This window comes from Battus philenor, unplaced genomic scaffold (assembly GCF_028537555.1).
Source record: "Battus philenor isolate CCGP_79_NKW_IND1 unplaced genomic scaffold, ilBatPhil1.0.hap1 SCAF_16, whole genome shotgun sequence".
NCBI lineage: Eukaryota > Metazoa > Arthropoda > Insecta > Lepidoptera > Papilionidae > Battus > Battus philenor.
In genome coordinates, this window is record NW_027181678.1 from 10,683,011 (window position 1) to 10,708,507 (window position 25,497).

At 31.1% G+C, this 25,497-nt stretch overlaps 1 protein-coding gene across 2 annotated transcripts in view; it reads left to right on the top strand.

The window, feature by feature from the left end:
• The first annotated feature begins 538 nt into the window (after positions 1-538).
• The window catches only part of cue (Protein cueball), a 32,508-nt gene continuing 7,549 nt past the window's right edge, over positions 539-25,497 (top strand). For both annotated transcript variants that reach the window (XM_068762107.1, XM_068762108.1), the window contains exons 1-4: positions 539-747; positions 22,050-22,446; positions 22,790-23,446; positions 24,550-24,747. In XM_068762107.1, coding sequence (XP_068618208.1) covers positions 684-747; positions 22,050-22,446; positions 22,790-23,446; positions 24,550-24,747 — 1,316 coding nt within the window. In that variant the 5' untranslated portion in view covers positions 539-683. The remainder of the gene's footprint in view (positions 748-22,049; positions 22,447-22,789; positions 23,447-24,549; positions 24,748-25,497) is intronic.

Consider the following 25,497-nt stretch of genomic DNA (forward strand, 5'->3'; position numbering starts at 1 on the left):
ACATTTATTGTAAAGGGATTTTAAACTAAAAATACATCTAGAGTGGTTTAACATTTTTAATGTTTTTAGTTTCACTATAATACCAAACATTTGTGCAATTTATTATAGTATGCGACTTTCAACGGAATTCAATCTACAATATCAAGGTTTTAATGCTATACGTGGTCACTACATAGTAACCACGTATAGCATTAAATTCTATATATGATTAGTAGATCCAAAGAGTCAGACCACTTTACATGATTTCTAACTAAATGTTTTAATTTTAAATAATAGCTTAAAAATAATGGTAAAAGGAGACTTCAGTAGCACGGATGCATTATATGTAAATAAAGTAACGTTGCATGAGCGAGGGTAATTGATCAAAAATTTGACCGCGTCATAATTGTAACTCAAGGCTAAGAACACCCGAATTAAGCGATTTCCAACTTGTGCCGATTCACTAACGATAGTGATAAGATAGCGTTTTTAACCGCATGCGCAAAACGCTCCGTCTTAAGCGAAGTATTTAGCACGTAGCTTCGCGACCAAACAGTCGTCCTGTATTTAGTTTCGGTCTGACACGCGGCCGGCGTGGACGTTACTAGTGCGCGCCCTCTATCCGACATTGGGCTGAAACTCGTATGAACACTTTTCGATCTAATGTACTGTTAGAGCCGCATATTTAAAATTGATGAGATAAAATGTTGAAAACACAGTGTTTAGTAGCGTATATCGCGCTCTTAATAGGCTTCGTTTATTCCTGGGGTAAGTATAAAAAAATAAACTGCTTGAAATATTATAACACGTGTTAATCTTTTTAAAGTAGTTACGCAACATTTATAGGTTAGCAACATTAATGAATTATACGAATATTGTATCAAATAATAAAATTATAAAATTTTGTAAAAGAATATGTTATAGGTGAAAAGTCAATAAGATGGTAAATCGTTTGGCGCCACGGCACCATTGCTAGGGAGCCGCGAGTCACGTAGGCCACTTCGAGCGGTTTTCGAGATAACCCTACCAAATGCAAAAGCTGTGTAAAGGCTATAATGCGTACCTATATGAAATGGACATTTTAAATTTTTGTCATTATTCCTGAAGTCTTAAGAGCTTTTCACAGCGTTTTCAGGTAAAGTTCCTTTTAATATAGGAACTATAATGTACTCAATGAGTTCTTTACATCTATTAACAAAATTTGCGCATTGTAAATTTTACCAAACATAATTTAATCGATTATGTGATCAACCATAATTTGACGTTATTTCGTTACATAAACAGAACATTAGTTTATCTGACATATAAATGTTATATTCATTTTTGTTATTAAGTTCGTAAGTTAAGTATGCGACTGTATTTAAATTAATATCTGTCTTTATAAAAGCCATCTAGACTTTATCATGTCTGATTGTTTTATAGTTTATTTTACTATATTTTAAGGTTGAAACAAAACAAATTCGTTAACAACAAAGTTATTTAAAATTTAATATTTTCATACAATTTAAATGGTTCTTTAAAATTGCCAGTATCAATCGTAACCCTCTAGAATTTTTTTCAGTTGTGTTAATAGTGTTGAGGGAGGAAGCCCTTGTTCTGCTTCGGAATATCCGCACACCGTCAATTTTATAGATACGAATAAAATTTTACTGACATTTATTCATGATATTTTTTTTTGCATGCAAAATATTCAATACTTTTTAGTAATACGAAGAGTTCTAATTTTTTAATTCGCGTAGCATAAATACTGGCCTACCATGTATGTATTCTTTACACTTTGGAAGGTTGATTTAATAATAAAGACAGATAAGACAGAAAAGAAAGATATGCGATAACAAGAGTTTATATGAAATTTAAACATTGGGCGTAGGTCTTGCAAAAGACTGTTGGCATGATGCTTCTAAGTAAAGAGCACCGTAGCTAGCCGCAATTTGCTCCTAGGGTTGTGGCATAATTTCTCATGCTACTAGGATTGTGTACATTCTTCATGTATCTGTCAATAACAATAATCACTCTTCGATCTTCGGCTCGTTTACATTATTTCATTGCATTGGAAGACGGTTTACCTTTTTAATCTTTAGTGCATATTTTATGGTACAACTAAGTCCCTATGCGGAACTTCAATGTGAGTGGTCACTTGAATTGCGTTTATTCCGATTTAAGGTTGTCCAAGACAAGAAAGTGTATACTTTATTGTCTTTTAAAAATGATAAAATTAATGCAATGTTGTCAAATGTATATAAAAGGAAAATGACACACAGTTACATACACTTGGTATTGACAATTTGGTGATAGTGGGTAGACAAAGCTCGCAGAATAGATGGTCGCTTGGCCCTTAAAATTGTGGAGTAGAGACATCGGATTGAGAAGCGTAGCGTAGGACGTCAATCCACGAGATGAACAGACGACCTCGTCATAAAACCCGTCGTATTGAATACCTAAATAAAGCTCAAAATCTTTCGTGTAGGCATTTGTCCAACAAATGACTTCCAATGGCTGAAATGATGAAGATGTCAAATAGTGAAGCAAAAAAATCCCCCCCTCCCCCTCCACATTACTCTTAAAACCAATATAACTACACCATATTTACGCTATTTGATAAATTAAAAAAAAAATTTTCGAGACGCGATATGCATATGGACGTAACTAAAGAATGTTTACAAACATTATAACTGTTCAATAAAAATAAATATAGCAATAAATTGTGCCTACAATCTTTCTTGATGTATGAAACATTGTTCTTAAGATCAACGTCGACGGTTAAACTTATCAATGCTTACATTATTCGTCAGATATCAGGTCAGAGTTGAGAGCTTATTTATAATGTGCTTTTTAAAGTCTTATCATTTATGGAATGTTCTTCCACTGAATGATATCGTACAACATTACTATAACATTTTGATTTGACTTCATCATATCTAAAATGATTAAATTATATCTTCATGATGATTTTGTATATTCGCGATAGTTTTTGTATAAGCTTCTTGTCCCGTTTTTTTGTTGAATCGAATAAATGTTGGTCCTGTCGAACAGTATAATGAATCCGGTTGTACATAATAGGCTTACGGTAATTTTAATAATAATCTATTGAAAATAAATATACCAAAATTAACGTGATATGCGCGCGTAAATACTTTAGTGTATACATACTACCTATCATTTTTAAAATAAGAAAAACTATAGCCTTTATAAGAACTTTATAATCAAGTCTAAGTGACATAGTACTGTCACAGAAGTTTGTATGAAACCACAGTACAAAAATTTAGAGACACATAGTTTAATTTTACATTTACAACAAGTACGTTGTCAATTTTTACATTTTAGTGTTTATATTAAAGCGTCCAGTTTACGGAATCGATGATGAATTTTAAGTGAATGTTTAAGTTAGTTTTAATTATGTGAATAACTTAATTAACACTCATTTAGAGAATATGAGGACGCAGCTTAGGAATATACTACAAAGAATCAATTCTAATATTGCTGTATTTTCATTTTAATTCCACGCACAGGACGATGATACGCACCTTGAATTTATAAAAGGATTTTCATTAAAACGTGTCAATTCATAAATTTTATTTAACAATTTTCAATATATCTCCACCTGCGGTACCCTCACTTATTTGTTACATGCAAAATATTTGAGACTACAATACTTTTTTTAAATGTTACAAGCAAACCATAATATGCATTCAAAATTTGGGTACATTTTATGTGTAAAAAAGGACATTTCAATGTGAAAAGACACCGCTTAAATTATTTCTACAATTTTTATTCATTACAAAGACAAATACTTTGTTTTATCAGCTCAAAGCATTGAAGTTGTTCACTTGACTGTAATTGATACGGCCCGGCCCTTCCTAGTGACGTTTAAGAAAGTTATTCCAAAAAAAAACACAATTGAGTCAATGTTTTGCTCTTTTTAAATCTTGTAGCTACTTTAAATGATTTAAAGTGTATATGAATGACTAAAATTATTAAATAAATGGCTGTGTGCTACACGGATTTTCATTTATAAACATAAAAATCGTGTAACTTTTTATACACGCGCTATTCTGACTGACTTAGATGTGTTACATCTCATTAGTGCAGTAATTACGCCAGTTACGGTGAACATGGAACAACGATATGATATGAAATAGTGGTAAGAGAGATCAGCCACAAACATTAACAAGAAAATGTTTAAAATAAATTGTTTTATGATGGTAGCTTCAATTGCTTTCATAGTCTATATTATGGCTTGCTCTAACAGTCGGTATCCCCCCTGCACTTGGAAACCCAAGTTATGACATAAATCGATCCATTTTGTTTTAATTTTAAAATTTTCACAAACTTCTTTAAAATGCGTATTTAAAGTTAATGCCAAACATTTAATAAAAAAAATTGGAACGGAACTTATGTTTAATAAAAGCTTACAGTACAAAAATTATTTGTTTCACAAACTTTTTAAAATATGGTTTATAATTTTGATAACAATTAGTTATAGGTAATTTTAATGAAATTTTGAATCGCATACAAAACAATAGTAATTTTTTAAAACGGTAATAAGAATGAAAAGTGAATTGAAATAAATGTATCCGAATTATAGAGAGCCACAAATAATCTTTCAAAGTACCGCACAAAGTTTTTGTTTGCTAAATGCATATTTTAAGTTTAAATAATTATGCCTTAATTTTTAAATATCCATCATATCTTTATAAGCCTCTAAAGCAGTATGTCAGGAATAATACAAAAATTTCCTTTCTTACTATCGATTTTGTAAATGTAATCTATAGCTGATAATACCACATTCTTTCAATGATTTGTAGTATATTTACAACAAATGTAGTATTACTGAAAGTTTTGAACACATATTTGTGTAGCGTGTTAGATTTTAAAACATAATTAAAAAATTAGAATATAAATTATTTTTTGGGTAAATATAATAAAAGTTCACTTATTGTTGGCGGGTCAAGATGTGGTTTATAAAGCATAAAGGCAGGATTTATTTATTATAATTTATACCTTGAAGTTGTATATAGCATTAATTACAACAATAAACCCAAAAACCAATGTCAATCCCTCAATGCAATATAGTGTAATGTGATTAATTGTCGACCGCCAATTGAAGTACTAATATTACAATTACAAAATAAGGGTTGATAGTAGAAGATTTGAACCTTAAGATAATATGTATTTTTGATTGATAATAAAAATTGAATCGAAAATAAATAAAAAATTTTGGGTGGGCTAGCTACAGAATTGAAAAGAAACAATTTCTTTTCTATCTATTACGGTTAATGAAAATTGTTTCGAATAATAATGGAGGAAGCCTATGAGTTTCATAAAAATTAAACAAATTTAAAAAATTAATGCTTTTAAATGGCGTAACCCCTTTACTGTATTTAAAATTAAGTGATCATATTTATCGACACTTAGCAGAATGTTGCAGATGTTTATGCATACAATAATAATTGTAATTGCACATGGAATAATTAATATAATTTAAATTTTTTAATATTGTTTGTATTATACGGTAAAGGTTGTATTTACTGATAATACGCCGCCCTATTTAAAATTATTTAATTCTTAATTGATCGTATATTTATTACGTACTCTGATGCGGTAACTAATGACAAAAGCTGCATTTTAAAAGCGTGTCATTAACACTTGGCCTTAAATTTAACAATTGAGACAATTCAAAACAAAGCAATTATCTTCATTAATTAACTCTCATTATTTATGCTACTTTAATGGAAAATTTTCTTAATCGATAAAGTACTTAAAATATGCAATTGTAACTGCATCAGAAATCCTTCATGAAGTATTTCAATTTCTGTTGCGGTGACAACGAAATGTCTATGCCGGTCTCGTGCCGGTAAAAAGCCTACGGTCTTCTTTAACACAACTACAGGAATGCTTTCGCATACTACCGTAGTTTTGTTTTAATGATTCAACATTTAAGAGTTAAGTTGGAGTTTCCAATTGTTAGCAAAAAAATGAAAAAAAAATAGCCCGGTCGGCCACGGCGAATTAATCCAAATATGTCGCCAAGGTCTTGTTATGGGGATTTGAGAGCGTGATATAACCTCTTCCAACTTTAAGACTGTGTGTTAATGGAATATTACAAAGTAATACCAACACTTAATGAAATGCTTCTCGAGAACTGGCTATATGTCGGTGCACGGTTCCCTCTGCGCACTAACATTTTCACCGTGAAAGGTATTGCGAATACGCGTAATAGCACGTGGTCAGTCGACCTTTACTTACATTTTATATAGCGAGAAACAAAATCAATGCGGTACCATTTGAACATTTTTGGAGTTAAATTAAAACTGTATATATCCGTGTTATACCGGTTATTATAAAAGTGCCGGATATATCCGAAGTGCGTACCGATAGGGATTTACGTTATAAACTTCCGGATACACATTTTATTAATTCAAACTAATAAAATTAACTATAAAAAATAACCAATCACAATTATCATTGCTAAGTCGCAATATCAGTTCATTAAATCTGTGACACATAATAAAGGCATTTTTAAATAGCAAAACTGAGCGGTTAATTGTAATTGTGTCTTTAAGCGACAATTAACAGATCTATGCGAAATAATCAAACAGACCATACCTAACATTTCAAAGTAACTGAAGCTCAAAATAACTTTTAAAAAGTTAAAAGGACTTTATGCCTATTAAACTGTATTTAAAATATAAAGTGTTACTTCCACAAAGAAAAAGAACAAAACAATTGTAATGCTCGAGTGGATTTGTTTCTCGTCTGTACGTCTGTTTATGTGAATAATGAATATATTTAAAAATTTCCTTTATTATTCCAAAGATCCAGCGAAAACCGGTTTCCAGCGTTAATTGTAATAAAACATTGAAAAAAAAAGCCACTAATATTTGTTGAAATGGCGACTATTTATAATTACGAAATTAGGGTAACAACCTATTGAAGTATAATGAGAATTTCGACCCAATTAACGATTTGAAATCAAAGCATCAATTGATTGCGTAATGTCTAACCTTTTGCTATTGTCAAAGAATTATAAGGACTGTAGAGAAAATCAAACTGGGGCACGAACGCAGCGTTTGCTCTATCGACAGTATAGCATTGTCTGTCTAAACCAGTGTTTCCCAACGTGGGGCCCACGCCCCACGGGTGGGGAATTTGACTGTTAAGGGGAGCAATTAGAAAATGAACTCGACACGAGTATAATCCTTTTGCTAATATACATTTATATTAAAATATTAAAATTATGTCCCATATATTACTTAGGGGGGCGTAAGAATTTTAGAAAGGCTTAAGTGGGGCGTGATACAGAAAGGGCTGGGAAGCACTGGTCTAAACCGTTTGTAAGACCCAAAACATATTGAAAAGTAAATAAAAAAATGAGTTCTTATGTTAATTCAAATTTTTCGTTAATATTTGTTTATAGCGCTGTTATCTCTTCTCGCAAATTATGCAATGTTTATAATACAGAAAAGGTTATGTCTGTGTCGTTAAAAATTATCAATTTGCTGTGTTTATTTAGATATTGTTTTCAAGTCAAAAATCACCGCCTTCGGCTGTAGTCACGTAGGCAATGTTAATAGTTTTCATTAGTTAACGATTTACATATGTTATGTTATTATTTTTAAACAGTTTTACATGTACTTAATCTAAACGTTATGTATCGACGTAACTTTTTATAGAGCTCTTAATATATTTAAAGAATAGATTTCTCTATTATTTTTACTCATTACCGCACCCATTGTTTGTTTTTAAAATATATTTTATAACATAAGATATAAAGATCACAGTAGATTGCTGCGAGTAGTATTAAACTATGAAGGCTTCATGACACCTATATAAAGTTATATATAAAAGTATAATGTAAATACAAATAAAATAATATATAAATAACATATAAAGTCTTTTATGCATAAATACCTCACAACGTTATTTTACTCACCAACAAATAGATATAGATAGAGATAGATTAAAGGCTAAAATAACTTTTAAATTGTAAGTTTAAATTATAATAATATTGAATGGTTCCTTAAATTTTGAAAGAATTTTTGTCAATTTAACATATCTTGTCCAAATAGCGCTCTTCATTGTCTTTACGTTATTTACGCATATGTGGTTTATAACATTTGTAACACGACTAGATGTCTCTAACAAAAGTTTACTAGTGTTTTCTATTATTTGATTTATGTTAAAAAAAATAACTTTTTTTATTTGAATGTTAATTGTTTGTATTGTTTTATGTTTTGTATCGTGACTTTAAATAAAATAAATTTAACGAAATATAAAATTTCTGTCCAAATAAATACTTTAAAGTATGATTTATAATGTTTATATTTATATTTAAATTTTATAAACATTTTTAATTATTCTTTATAACTATATATTTGGAATTATATATAATCATTGATAACCTTATGGTATGTGATGGTGACGTTAATGGCGAATGTTCTTGATAAGTTATCTGCGAAAATAACGCGATATCCGTGGAGATTTTCACTAAGCACGCCATGCAGGCGACTAGTAACGATATTTTTTTTTTGTACGGATAGCATTCTTGGCATCAACGAGTGTATTCATAACTAGAAGGTCACACTACAATGAGTGCATTTGAGATCTTAACTAAATATAATAGTTCTCGTTATTTATACCAAGAAAACTTCCATATACGCTGTACAGGTGATTAACTGTAGGTTTAAAAAGTGTAGTGATGTGTATAGCTCATTTAAAAATTTTAATAATTTTATATCTATTTCTAATCATCCTGTATCCAGTGATCACTATGGAATATGTTACATTAATGTATATTTCTATTATATTTCGACCGGCTCGACAAAGTCTTCAGGGACAGATAGTAACCATTGTCAATTTTAATATGTGGTATAATATAATAATAATGATCCGTATTTGAAAATGCTTTTATTTACTTTATTATCTTTACGTCATTTATTATTTCTAAACCATTGACTTTTTGACAGGGTGTACATTTATTGATAAACCAGCCGTATATTGCCTCCTTCAAAGCTCAAAAAAGGGTAAACATTCACACACACCTTCATTTAAATTTGGGATAAATATGATGTATTATTTATCATTTACAGGGGAAATTTGTCATACACATACAAAGACATATTCGTATACACAAAATTTTGCTTTACATGTAATCAAATGCAAAAGTGATGATATTATGCATGCAGTTTATAATGAACTATTTCTTAATAACTTAATATGTAACTTTAATTATCATAGTTTTCATAGTATTATTAATAATATTAAATGTATATAATACTTAATAGTAGCAAATTGGGAGTCCAACGTTCGGGCTCATTGGCTATCACTGGCAATTAAGGAAGATGTCAATCAAAACTATCTGTCAATATAAGCATTTACAGAACGCAGGCGTAAGTGATCAGAATTGGCAATCATTGCCCAGAATGTAGGTCCGATACAAATAAAAAACTTATTTAACCTGCGCCGAACTGATTTTTAACCTTAGTGATGCCATCGAACCGCTTTGTTTTAATTTTTATTAACATCAAAAAGTAGTATTTAAAATGGGTCTTTAAATTCATTATTGTCGTCTATAATCACACGCATAATTATACAGGTTGATTGGTTATAAAAATGTTTGGTATACCATATCCAAAAATTAGTAGTTTCAGAAATAATTTAAAATTCTAATTACGATATGTTAAAATGAATGATCGTTTACTATTTGTCCCTGAAAACTTTACTCCCCGAAGTTATTAGGCTGTCGCATCCCTATTGATAAAATAAAAAACTTTATATAGTGTATTACATATACGTGTACAAGTTTTAAAGCTTATTACTGACAAATTAGCTATATATTCAATCCTTTAAACCTTTTACACCTAAAACCAACCAGTATAGATCTGGCTAAAATCAAAGTTACGACATTCAGACGTCAGAAGAAGCAAACAGTGCAATAATTTTACATATATTAACAGGGGTAAAAACTCTTAACATAATAATAAAATGTAATAAAAAGTTTACAGAAAAAGCCAAGATTGAACGTTCTTATGCATCGGAGGTAGAGCTAATTAGAAAATTATTTCATTACTTAATATACAAGGAATTCTTTTTGTAAGTTAATTTTTGTTTGCAGTATAATCATTAATTCAATACAGTCGTCGACGCCAACAGATGTCTTTTTTCAACGTCATAATAATAAATTTGTTTGTGCATGAACTTTTCACAGGCGTGCATTTTTAAAGTATTGTAATGCAAATTTTATGACATATGTTAAAAAATTGTTTATGTATTGTATCATTTTAATAAATTTGATTAAAAGTTAATATATTTAATTTAGAATTATTATTTTGTTATGGAATTAAAATATTCAATTTGTTTTCAATTAATATTTAAGATCATTCTCTACTAGTTTTGTAATATTTAAAGTAATATTATGTTTATTATTTACAGTCAAATTGTAATAGCATTTATTGACGACATCGACGGTAACTGAAGTCTTATTTAAATATTAAAAATTATAAAACATATTTAACAAAACCAATGAAAATAGTTTGTAATTGTTTTTAATAAATAGTTATAATTATAACTATTAATTAATGACTTCAACAAAAATTAATTGAGTCTGAACTTATATAATATTGTTGTGCTTATTTATACTATTTATTTGGTTAGAAATCACTAATTAATATTTCAGAGGCAATTTTTAAGAGACAACAATAGTATAGAAGGATGAGAAATTGACGAGTATGTTCTACGAGATTGGTTACGACAATTAATATATAATATACCTAAGAAACATACACGTACTAATATATATAAATAAATATTAAAAAATATATTAATTATATGCATTACACTGGTGTAAATAAATAATAAAAAAGTACGAAACGTGTCACACGAAAAATTGGAAAAACTTAATATACGTTATAAAAAAGTTATTGATGACAGGTTTGTTTTTGTGAACCTTAAAACAATAATTCGCAAATATTTTACAAATTAAATAAAAAAAAAAAACTTTTCTTTAAGACGAGCAAGCATACCGTCACGTACGCCTTGGATCGATGGCATCAGAACAATAGAACGGAATAAGATTACACTACCAACTTAAGTATACACAAGCACAAATATCGTCTCAAGTATTTGCTGACAAGTTATGTGATTTCAAAATTGATACTTGAACGTGTTAAACTAACCGAAGTGTCAATTTATCAAGCTAACCATGACAGCTATTACTGCTAAACTACATTGAATAAAAATTGCAATGATAAAATAAAGATGTATTTTATCAGAAGAAGAAATATATAGAAATATGCTTATTTTTTATGTTATTTTATGGTCCTAGTAAACCGAAGTATAATACGAACTGGATATTTAAACTTCTCTATGACAAATAATAATAATCTATTTTACATTTCATCAAATTTTTGATACCATAGTAAGCACGTGAAAATTTTACGGTTTATAGTTTCAATTATGTATGTACCTAACAATTTTTATTGCAAGTGTGCGGTTCCAAATTACATTTCCGCATTATTGCGTATACTTTATATCCAGCTTTTTATGGTTATGCTGATAAGTCTTTTCATTGCACTCTTTATTTTTGTTTTCATGGTCAATGTCAATAAATATTCTAACTTAAGTTACCAAATTGTGACTGCAAAATAACTAAAATAATGTTGTTCTTGTAACCTATCGCGACAAAATATATCGTGTCATATCACATTATTTCATTTAAGTTACAAACTTCATTTGAATGTAATAAAATCTTTTAAAATAAAAATAAAAAAAATCCTTTAAAATCCTGTAATAAAAATTTTAAAATCGTATATGTAGAGCAGTGCAACAGCAATACAGCGTAAATATAATTTTTTTTTTAAATATAACTAATAATTCGTTCCAATGCCCTATTTATTTAAGTACGTAAATAATGAATGTTTAAAAATAAATTTTAATTCAAACTTATATCTACCTTTTTCCTATCCCAAAGTATTAAGTAAATAATCCATTTATCTTATTGCACTTGCCTTTAAATTCAATGTTTGGTTGGAATAGTTTCGTTATCATGTTGAAAGTATAATAATCTCGGATTAATTTAATGATAATTTTTACGGTACGAATATAAAATATTTTTCTAAAATCAATGATTTCATAATGAGTACGCAAACGACAAATGTTTTTAACGTTTTACGTGATTGGACAAGTTGATATATCAAATCAGATACAGAAAAATTATTCGATCATAAGGCTAATAATTATGGCGGTATTTTATTAATTATTCACATAATCCATACAGGATCAGATACAGTAAACACTTACAGACGTCACCATAAGAATGTCAGAAGTGCCCAATTTAATATAAACTAGAATCAGATTCAACTCCTTTATGGCCTTCAACGAGTTCTAAACACGCTCTGTTCTGAGAAGAGCCCACTACAAACTCAAATGATGTTTTTAATAGTTACTTGCAATTAATACGCAAGCTTCATCATCACTTCAAATATCCTTCACACTGCAATAGGATTTGTTTACTATTTATTTAATGAAATAATATGACATTACATGAGGAGTGTATTGTATCACCCATATTTTATAAAGCCTAGCGTACAATATAATAAGCTTCACTTCTAGTACTAGCCATTATACTTAAAGCTATTAATATTCTTATGCAGAAACAAGTTTTTCATTTATTTTAACTAAGTGTGTGTGTCATCATTTAAATAACTTATATATTTTCTTCGCGAATTTTTTTTCTAAGAGATTATGACATAAATGGAAACTAAAATGTTAGCCATCAAGACACTCTTGCAACAGACACTACCTTCTTCTTTTTTTAATAAGTACTTGGAGAAATATTTAAAAAAAAATCAGCCGTAGAACCTAACTATGGCTCTCAACACTTTATCAACTTTATCTCTCTGATTTTTTGTATGTAACCTTGGTACCGCGCGGATGTCCTCCTTTCATAATCAATTACGCGGAGTTAAACAACTTGGAATACAGTACAAATTTGAAACGTAGAGTTTAACTTGAATAATTCCGAAAACATTATAAATATTGACAACTTCTTACTCCGATAGACTTAAAAATTCAATAGAAAAATAAAAAATAATGCGTATTTCCGAGTGACAATTTATTTATTAATTTGAGAAATAATAAATAATGATGTCATACTGCAGAACTAAAGTAATAATGTGCTTACATTATATTTTTTGATTGACTACATGAGCTTTTATGATAGTTGTTTTTTTCTGTTGTTGTAAATAAATTCACCATTTCGGCGTTAAAAAAAAACTAAACAAATACTTCTTAGTTTAATCAGAGCGCAAATATTTTACGATTGTTTTGTCACTTCATGTTATAGAAAAAGACTTCTTATTCTGTTGTAAACTGTTGTAAAGCGACTTGAGTCGCGACGAAAAAAATTGTGACGTATACATCCGAGATATAAGTGGTGAAAACTATAAGAGTAAATGGTCAATAAAAACCCACATTTTATGTTTCAAATGTGGAATATAATTATATAGTGGCTCTTCATCGCAACATATTTATGCACTAGTGTTTTTAAAATTTTGGAGGTTGTAAATCTGATCGACAGTCCGGTGCGCTACAGTAATCGTACAAGATAAATTCTGGGTTAACCACGTGATGGCGGCGCGGCAAGTCCGTCGCCCCCGGCTGTGACGTCACACCAAATGACATTGTTGGAAATAAATTGACAATCGGAAAAACACCTGTTCCTTAGATATGATGAAGGAACAAATAGTATTTTGTTTCTCTAGTAGATAATTCAGTATCCAATTATTAAAAGACGATTTCATGTTTAATAGTGCGTTGAAAATAAACTAAGGATTTCTCCTCGTAGTACCACTAAAAGAAATTTCTCAATCAACGAAAAAAAAAACGAATAAAGAAAGAAGATGAGAATAAATATATGAGGTGATCTTTGGCAACCTTAAAAAAATGTATTTGGAGACGATATTTGTAAAAAATTATTTACTACTATTTTTCCTCCAAACGCAGCGACAAGCGGTAGGGTGCGATCCGTATTAAAAATTATAGTGTTTTGAGAATTAGTGGATCCCGTAAAAAAAGAGTCAAAAAAATTAAGTTTTAAAACTTATTTAGATGTTTGTTTGTAACTTCTAGGTTGTAGTTTGTTACTATTTGAATTTTCATACAAACAGGAATCAATACATAGTTTTTCAACTCTGCTATTGTATGCGACCTTCATGAGTTGGGTTTTCTAATGCAAATTTAATTTATTAACATACTGTTCGTTATTAGATTTGTATACACGGCGAACGAAGAAAAAATCACCGGTCATTGAGTATGACGTTATATAGTCGAATATTCTTGTGGCACTATCACCACGACTAGATGACTTTAAGTTTCTGCTGTTTTTCTTGTCTTTAGGTAGCTTTTTGCGATCTAAAATTAATATAATTATTTATATAGTACTCGGAAAGATGTGAATATGTGCTTTGTCACTGTGCTATCTATATTTATAAGTATGCTTATTAAATTTACAAGGGAAGTACGTTTTTGTTGTTGTCTGCAAAGCAATGTAATTCGCGTGTGAAAAGCAAATTGTTAATATTTCTAATTCATGCACGAATTTTGCGGAAAATTAGATGCAAATTCAGATGTCAAAACTATTTAGTATGCTAAATGATATTAAAAAACTTATTCTCTCTATCTTTTTGCATAATTTATGCATAATTAAGATATTTTTTATATATTTCAAGAATCTCCTGGTAATTGATAAAAAAGTAAAACCTTAGCAGTAAGTGAACCTAAATATGAATGTTTTTAATGATCATCGAGACGAAACGAATTATGTACTTTTAATTAAAGTAATCTTAACTTGCCAAAAAAACCGGTATTTTGTACGAGTTCGTCTATTGCGTCATTGTAATTGCGTAGTTTTGATCACGCTCATTTTTTATTATTTTGTCGCGTGTATATTTAATGTATAATATGTAGGTATAAGTATAATGTCGTAAGGAATAAATCCCTTCAATATCTGATCCGGAAGGGTTTGAGTGCCTACCGATATTATTTTGCCAGAAAACTCTTCCTCACTAAAGAGAAGAGAGGAAAGATCCCGAAACTGTTAAAATTGAGGAAAACGATACGAGCAGAAGACTTCAGGTGTACAAGTACAAATTCCATGTCTTTATTTACCTCAACATTCCTGAATTCGACGAAATATCATTATAGGTTAATTTTAGATAAGTCATAGATCAATTTTCAAGATTCACTGCACAATGCAAAGTAATAACATGAACTAGTATTGTAAATAAAAACTTATGTGAGTGTTTGACGTTCAATCGACTCCAGAATCAGACGACCAAATGAATAAATTTCAAGGATCCGTTACAGCAAAATATAATTTAGCGAATCCGAAATTCAAATCGAAAAGAACCGCTCTTGTGCTTCAAAATTTTACTTGCATGAGGTATTCGGCCTATTTTGTTTAGATTAGCTATTAAAGCACACATTTTTGGAAGCCGAATACGTTAAAAACTTTTTAAATTTATCCATTTGTAGATAAACGAGATGGGCGTCATCATCATCATTAGGACATCCACTGCTGGGTATAGGCCTCCCTCAAAGATTTTCCCATGAATATCGATGTATTACCAATTATAAGAGTAAACATTTACATAATTACATCAATACAATTATATAATTACCATCATCCGTATTTACAAAGTCAGAGAAGATACGTTAGTGCATTATTGCATTTTTTCGTAACCCCGTTATGCTATTGTAAGATGTTTTTGTTATATCCATTTAATGTCAGCGATATCAATCGGAAATCAATAAATTAAATGAATGAAAACACGGAGTCGAAAATGTTTACTATTTGCCAAGATTATATTATTATCTTTGGGAGGGCTTTCATGCGTTGCCTTAAGTGTCCATCAGCTGACATGATGCCGATAATTACGTAATATATTTATAATTGGTAAATTTATTCTAATAATCAGACGGATACGCAATTTCGATATTATCCTCGTTTACAGCAAAATATTTAAGGAAAATACGTCTCATTTTAAAAGAGATGTTTTATTTATAAATTATAATAGATTCAATTTTGATGTACCTAAATTTATTATTAAATTGGTCAAGAACACGCTAGTCTATTTGTACACAAAGATACCACAGGTAAAGCATAGGTCATTAATTTCTTTTATACCATCATGCGAAATACAGCATACACTTGCGGTATATATTCGCGTGGTGTAAAGTTTAGGACTTTCTCCAATCTAATCATTGAACTTGTAGAGAAAGTACAACGTAGCTCCATTAAAGTACATTGACAATTAAAACATCTCACATATGGGGAACGATTTAAAATCTTAAATCACATCTGTAAAAGATTGTAGAGCCAAGAATTGATTACTACTTGTCAGATACTAAGTCTTTTTGATTTACGTAAAACTTCTCTCTTTTCTTTCTCAAGTATTACCACTTTAATTTGGTGACTACCGAGTCCCGACAATCCTTATAACCGTTCTCGAAATTTGTAAGTCGAGGTGATGGGAACATGGAACATTTTAAAATTAAAAAAAAAAATTCGTTCGTGATGAGCAGAATACGGGTATTCATTCATTAGTTCTTTTTTTAACTATTGCTCGGTGATGAAAAACCCATCAGATCGCAAATTTACTCGAAAGAAAGGACAATTTCTGATAAGTTAATGAATAAACAAATTATTACTTAACGTAATAGTCTGTTAGCTAGTTCTATAAATTTTAACTTCCGTCTCAACTACTGGCTGTATTTAAAGGAGGAAACGCTATTATATGCATAAAAAACTTGATTAGTATTACGCAGTTCAATAACGTGTAAACTATCAATCGACTGCGACAGTGCCTCGAAGTAATATTATAGCTATAATATAGCATTAAAATTAATTGCCTGTTGTCCCTAGATGTAGCAATTAATATTATTGGTACACCCCTAGTCAGAAACAACAAGAAAATAATATTTAATGTCTGAGTGATAATTGCATTATTTATATAAATGTAAACAGTTCTGCTCATTACTATGCTCCATTTTTAAAATTTATTCGTTATCATGTTATTCTCAACGTAGACAACCTCGGCGCGGAAACAAGAATGTAGCTTTACGCGAGTAGTAATGTATAAACTTCATGATTTGTTTAAAATTACGGTTACAGTTATGTTTGTTTGTACAAGTCTCATATACGATAATTTGAAAAGGTAAGTCATTTTAGCCGTAGCACGTCTACAGCTGGACATGGGCTTTCCCTGTAGATTTTTAAAAGGACCAGTTGGAAGCGGCCTGTATGAAAAAAATTTTGCATAAACGTCCTGCGCTGCGGATCCGTGGTCTCCACTCCAGGATCTTAAGATCTCACTGGTCATCTGTTCTCCGCGCCATATAGCCTGCCCACTACATCTTCAACTTACCAATCCCAGCTATGTCAATTATTTTGATTTCTCTACGGATGTCCTCAAGCCTGATTCGGTCGTAAAGAAAAATCTCCGTAGCGACTTCGAGCTTGCCAATAAAGCCACATGTGAGATACAAACACTTTAAATGAAATTAAATAATCTTTTGTCTAATAATAATAATTAATTTGGGGATACGATGTCTAATGTCCTTTGTGAAACAGGACGTTAAAATTCATTAAAAGATATTAGGTATTCTAGTTTAAAAGATGAAACAAGTTCTCTATACGTACGTAATAATCTTTTTCCTTTAACGCCTTATACTATAAAAACCGTTATTTAAAAAAATGTTTACCGTACTAACTTTATATACTAGTTTTTAGCGGAAGAAAAATTATGTTCACCATTATTACATTTCATTAATGCTAACATGTTTTCCGGAAATGTATATAAAACACACATTTGCTGTGCATTTATTATTACGTTATTATAATGTAATAAGATTTAAAACTAAATTTCAAGTTGTACGTTTATCAGCAAGCATTCTATGAAAGTAAAAATGATGGTAATTTAATTATAGTTTTACAAAACTAGGTAACACTAAAATAATACGTACCAATAGACTGACAGAACAAACGTAGAAGCAAAAACCGCAACGCACCACGTTTGTTGCGATGCGGTGACAGTTTTATCAATATAGAAATATAAAGAAGTTTTGAATGACCACACCACGGTATGTTTTGCTTACCATAACGTTACTGGTACAGTCTCCTCCACGGATGGAGCGTGGCTTGAGGCTCACCCGTGGAGGACACTAGACTGATCCGCGTAAGGACTAAAATATCGCTTACAAACAAATTTCATTGAAGGAGGCCTTTGCGAAAAGGCACGCTGCAAAAAAAAACAATATTAAGTCGTAAATTTATGTCTGATGGTGAAAACTGGATTTTTAAGGATTTGGTTTCAGTTACATAAAGAAAAATATTCCCTTTGAACAATTGTTGATCTTAGTTTCTATGTCTGTACCACGGTTATATTAAACTGTTCTTATCATTTATTTTCGCTAACTAGTGAAACAAAGATATTGTACTGTTGAAATTTATTTTTTTCCTTATAGTTATAAAGGAAACGTTTAATTCACCAAAAATCATTAAAAGAATTTTTGGATTTCGGTGACCTCCATTAGTAATGCAAGGCGTGTATTGCACTATTTTTATAAACTAAGAAACGCCTAACCGCTTTATAGTACTAAAAAATAAGGATACTAAAAATACATTTATTTTTTACTTTTTTTAACATAAAAATCAAGTAGTAGTAGAAGCAATACATGCTTTAATTTGTATTGCTTTTACGACTACTTCATTTTCAAAAAATTACCTTTTTATTATGTGATACATGTATAATATTTAAGCAAATACACACGTTAATTTATTTGTATTATAATCCATTGGTTAATTTATAGTGATTACTCGTGTACGTAATAACAAGAATGCTTAAGTCAAATTTGATTGAAACTAGAATCATAGAGCTTCAATATAATAGCATCGTTCAACATAAAGCTGCGAGGGCTACATTTGGTTTCGTTAGGGTGCACAGGTGCAAGGTTTTAATAATCCAGCGGGAAAAAGCTAGAGATTTTAGTTATGTTTTCAATCGAGTTCAACTATTAAACCTTATAGGAATTAAACTTTCAAATGTTGGTATTTAGAAAACCCAAGAACATCTTGCGCGTTCTAGCGCTAATTTTTTTTTAGAATGAGCTTTTCCTACTGGAAACTGTTCCCACTGTTCTGCGCGATATCGGTAGTTACCGCTTTCGCATAGAACAATTTTTGATCTCTGGATTATAACTAATAAATTTTGACGCGCTGATGCTATACTTGGATTGGTTTTAAAGAAAATGGGTCACAAAAACATATCTGACTCCAAAAAAAAAACACTAGTCATGTTAAAATTTTTTTATAAAATGTCACTCTATGGTTTGTCTAGTTTTGTTGCGAGAATGATATTTAAAAGTAAACAATATTAAGTGAAAAGTATTTTCTTAATCAAAGTTAATCAAAAATTAAAGATACGATAAATCCGGTGTGTGTTATCGGCCTAAGAAAACATCTAATAGTTAGGCACGACTCGACTACGTCACGGATTCCTACGCACGCCGCAGACCGACGTTCTCACTATTGTTACGTAGGCGTCGCTTGGAAGTTTTCCAACGGTCGCGCCTCGCCCCAAGACGCCAAAACGCGCAGCACGACCAATTGATGGATTATACGGATTTATTCATTCTACATTACTCGCCTAAGCGCTCTTGCGTTGAGGCAGTTGACATTCAATGAATCAGCTGATAATGTGGATTTGTTACTGATTTTAAAGTCTATTCTTAAATTTTTCTAAGTGAGAGGTTTATGTCCAGCATTGGACTTCTTAGAAATGAGGGTGAAAAAGCTAAAATCATATAGTATTCTTGGTTCAATAATTAATATACCATCAAGCAAAAATTATTGTCCTTCTTCAAAAAAAACAGGCTTCGAGTTTGTTGGACAGTGACAGATGTCTGCAAATAATTCTTATAAGAATAAATAATTTGTACATTCTTCCGGTTAATTTATGTTGTCGACGCCCAGGCGGTTTTTATTACAAATATTTAAAATAAAGGCACAATTATTTTGAAATATTTATGATGTCTACATTACTAACACGCGAATTTTGTTGTTACATACAGTGTTAGTGAGAATTATGTTGTGCATCAAACATTTTTTAATAAGAATGCTGTAAATGCCATGAATCCAATCGAAAGATCCCTCAGCATATTTACAAATAAAGCAAATGAAAAGGCACTTCGAGGAATAGCGGTCGAGGGACGTTTGTTCGTTTAACTCCATTTGAGACCAGATTATTTTTCCGCGTATTTCATGTTAGTTGAAAAAAGGCATGTGGCGATTATAAATGAAACCCATACCTAAAAACTTTTAAGCAGACTAAAAATAATAAAGGTTTATTTTTAAATCGTCAACGTTATTGGAATACGCTGACGGTCAGTATGTTTAAAAATTTTGGCTTCATCTTCTTATTTTACGCTCTGTACTTTATTGCTTAGTTTATATATTTAGGATAAGTTTAATAGTTAATATAGATAATAATTAAGATTTTTGTTGTGGGTCTACTTGTATTGATATATAATTGATATTTTGCTTTTAATATACCAGGTGTATAAAATTAAATGAAGGTTATAAAATAATGTGTTCCACAGTGGTCATGGTAAAAGCTATGTAAATATGCAGTGACATTCAAAACAACTTTGCCTTCGAATTCGCAAAAAGTAGCAGTCTGTGCGAGTGATGACGTTTTTAATGCAATTACAAAGTAATCACTTCATATGTATGTCGTGACGTACACTTTACAACTTTCTCCGTGTGTTGTTGTGAACTGAACTAGGTTTTTTTTGTAATAAGCGGTGCTTTTTGTAATGGAAAGTAAACCTCAGTACAAAGTTATTATAGTATAAAACTGTTACATTGAAGATTTTGGTAAGGACTAAAGTTGTTTGTTAGTAATGTGTAGTTATTTTTGTGACGAAAAAATATTTTGTTATAATGTTATTGTATGTGCAAAAGTACATTATTGTGTATAAATTAAACTTTGTGACTATATTGATAATTGATTCGTTAAACTCAAAATATAATCTTATGATTTCATTCCGTTTTTATATAGAGCCTAAAAAGTAAAATCAAGTAGTACAGAATAATAGTTTTCTTATACAGGCGCCTATACACATAGTAGTCTTCAGCGAAGAGTTTGTAAACAAATCGAATAAAAGAATAAATAAATTTTATTATTATTAGTATGTGAATAATAACTCACGTGATTTAGAATGTTTCTAATAAAATAATATTTTTAAATAATGTATGTCTTTATATAATTCATATGCGATTCTGACTTATTTACTGACTCATCACGATATCTTTGGAAGCTTGAGGCTTAGAAATTTTACTAAATTCGGAAGGGCATTGGGGGGGGGGGGCGTTTGTTAAGTTCGCTATGCAGACAGGGTACAGCTGGTAGTTAAATAAAGCTTGGCTTTATAACTATTAATTTTTGATGAAATATCTATAATTTTTGTAAAATTATTTTATCATCGACAATAGCAAACCACACGATAGCACTTACGTAACGATAATGTGACTAAACTCTGCATTACCTTCGCTGTAGTCACGAGACGACGCGTGCACTTGCCAAAATATGCCGCCTGCCAATTGTTTTAATTACATAACGATTTATTTACAAGCGGTAGTTGTTATGCGACTATATTTGCTAAATTACTTTTCAAATATCAATCAATTCATAATTAAAACGAAAATAATTTAAATGCAATGCAGAATTTATTATGCTAAGGTATCCGATCGCAGATGTTTTTGTATTTCTGATATCCTAAACGCGCAATAAGCACTATGTTGTTGCGGACTGACCACCCTTACCATAAAGTTAATAGTGTGATCGGTCTCAAAGATTAAGGTATAAAACATTCTGTCATAAACAAAAGATTATTTAATATAAGCATTACAAATGATTTTAGATACCAAGTAAAATGTTATTGATATCGAAATAAATAATCATCATGAGTATTAATATAAGTATGTGTGAATAATAAAGCAATCATTGTTTAAGATATCGCAATCACAGCCGGGGACCAAATAGAATTCTACAGCAACCAAACAAAAACAAGCAATGAAGGCGTCCGGTTTCGAGACCTCACGGCGCTGGCCTATGACGCAGTACACAACATGTTGCTCTTCGTGGACAGGCAGAACGACAACGCGTCTATATTGAGTTACCACTTGGCGACCAAGAAATACCAGCCTTTAGTCAGACGAAGGTCTTACGAAAACATCCAAGGGTTGGCCTTCGATCCAATAACAAGTAAACTGTTCTGGACGGATACCAACGAGAAAAGCATATTCTGGATATCATTGAAACCCGGATCACAGAATGACATTTATGGAAACTTACTAATTAAGATGGACGATGAAGTTCCAAGAGCGATAGCTGTAGACAGCTGTAGAGGGTAAGTCGGTTTGATATTTTAAATTACTGATGTGATTGAAGATTGAAAATGTTCATGCCCTGCATTACATTAAGATCAAGAGAAAGTAGCTTTAGACATGCATTATAAATAAAATAAAAATGAAAAAGAAAAAGAAATCTTTCATAACTAATTTTGGCAAGAAATGAAGTAGGTTAAATATGTGATTGGTCTTATCAAGATAATAACTTATATAATCACATGATAAATTATTTTGAGGTGATTTTATCATTTAACTTCCTTGTTTTTAACGGTATTATTACAAATTAATTACTTACCGTTTATTTTGTGTACTCCCAATATCTAAAATTTATTATAATTTCAGGTATATCTATTGGACTAATATAAACATTACGAAGCCAACAATAGAACGAGCTCGTTTCGATGGCTCGGAAAGGACCGTAATCGTCGACAGTGACATCTACATGTTGGTGAGCATCGCGATAGATCAAAACACGAAGCGGCTGTACTGGGCTGATGACAAAGAGGGTATCCACTACTCCATAGAAAGCTCGGACTTGGACGGAAAGAACAGGAAGAAGTTGCTCGCGGGGACCAACCACATGCCTAACACAATAGCTGTCTCACATGATTCAATTTACTGGGTAGACTTGGGCTATAAATCCGTTTGGAGGTTGCCCAAAGACCCTCCGGCCAACACACAGCCAGAAGACATCATCAATTTTTCTAACGAAGTGCCTTTCGGTATCGTCGCCAATTACGACATATCAGACCAGACTGCCAATATTCCGGAATGCGCCAAACTGGCATCAATGGCCCAGAACAAAACGTCTATCAACGACTCCTTCAATATTCCGAGGGACTTGGGATTGTTCTGCTTGCACGGCGTGAAGCTAGAGGGGCGACGGGCCTGTAAATGTTCACCCGGATACATAGGAGAGCGCTGTGACATTTCTCTCTGTCACAACTACTGCTTGCAAGGCGATTGCAGCATTCTGCCGACAGGGGAAACCAACTGCAAGTATGTATCAAACCAACATTAATTTTCCATGATATATGTACATCGCCATTTCTCTTGACACTCTTATTCACTATTTACAATGTCCAAAAGTACATAAAATATCGAACTATGTTACTTACTACCTGTCACCCGTGAACCCGACTTGCTGGTGGAATATTATAAATCCGTTCTTAGTTGACCTTTACTCGGGGAAAGGATTGTTCCTACCAAATTTTAAGCCTCTGCGTCTTATAGGGTTTCAGAGATCTTGATGATTCATAAGTAGATGTCGCTTATGTATTAGGTAAGATACGCCTTTAATATTTCAAACTAATAAGAAAATATCTGAATTTAATATAAGATATATGTATCTGAACTTAGTATCGGAAGATATCCGATACTATGTTCAGATATTTTATTTGTATTATTATAAAGTATAGAAAAAATAAAAATATGTAAGAAAACTGAAAAATATATTTATTATTCAAACAATTTCATCGTTAGAAGAACCATCGTCACATTCTATATTTGCAGTTCACTTTGTTCATCAGAATAACCATCAGCTATCTAGATGTCTAGTCTACTGTCGGCCTCCATCGAGTATATAAGACGCATCACGAATACAGAACTTAAAAATAGGAGAAATGTGTTAAGTTGAAATAAAACATTGCTCGTATAAATTTGATAATTATCATTTGATTGAACGTAGGTTGCGAGTTCGATTTCCGGGATACAATCTTAGATAAATTACACTTTGTGCATCAATTATACATGCTTGTCACAGCACACAAACAGAGGACAAGCGGCAGCGTCTTCTGCGTACCATAATAACACAGTGCGATCGACAACCCAAGCGTAGCGATTATTACATATTCCACCAAAGATATCTGTCGAAGAGGCCCAGGCCTTTGTAATAAGCGTCTAAGGGCTAAAACCGCGAATTATCAACCCGTTTGAAAATCTAAAAAATAAAAAAGTCTGTGCTCACAGTCTGACCGTCACTGGAAACTTCTACATAAAGATTATTAAGATGTCTTTTTTCTTTATAAAAATCTTTAGTAATTTATAAGAATTATCAACAGCTCCTGTAAAATATTAATTTTTATTTATCCATGTTTTTGCAGATGTAAAACAGGGTTTACTGGAGCGCGATGCGAGACCAACGTTTGTGAAGGCCATTGTTTGAATTACGGCGCGTGCTCAATCGGCTCGGATCAGAAGCCCGCGTGCAAATGTTCAGCAGAGTACGAAGGGGAGCGTTGTGAAACTGTTAAAGTTGTTCCAGTTGCAGAATCGACTGTCGCACCCTTGGAACATTGCGAGTGAGTAATTAAACCTATTAGTTATACATGGTGATTGTTTATAATTGTAAAAGCTTTAAAGAGGCGAATATATAGCTCATTTGCAGTTAATTAATGTATGGTAATAACGTAATGCTAATATAGTATTAAAAAGGCGTTTTCAAAATTCTGATTACTACGTATTAAAATTAAATTATTTTTTACTATCCGTTCCTGCAATTTTACACTATAAAAATTTAATAACCCGTCGCATTCTTATAGAAAAAATGTAAAATTCCAATGTGAAAGATTTACAGGTTTTAGCTGACTAATGAGCTTCTACATTTAACCTTTTAAAGCATTTACACCGATTACCAAGCACCCTTTATGAACAGCATAAAACGAAAGGCATTCACAACGAGGCTTATAGTGTTACGTAATATTAATTATACGATGCAAAACTAAGTATAAAGTTATTTGCAAAACTTTATTTGAACTCTTTATAACGATTAACGTAACCATAAATTCTGTTTATTTTAAAATTTGCAATAATATTGACGTAATACCCACATAAACCGCCCTACCAAATCCAACTTCAAATGCATTAATTGATTACTACGATTTTAAACATTGATAGGTAAAGCAAGTAATAAATACGACTGACTAATTCAAACTTTATAATATTGTCCATATAGGATCATTTATAATAACAACTGGATACGGGGTTCGAAATGAGCACTTACCATAGTGTAATCTATAAAAAATTCTGTCGATTTTCTATGATATTTTGAA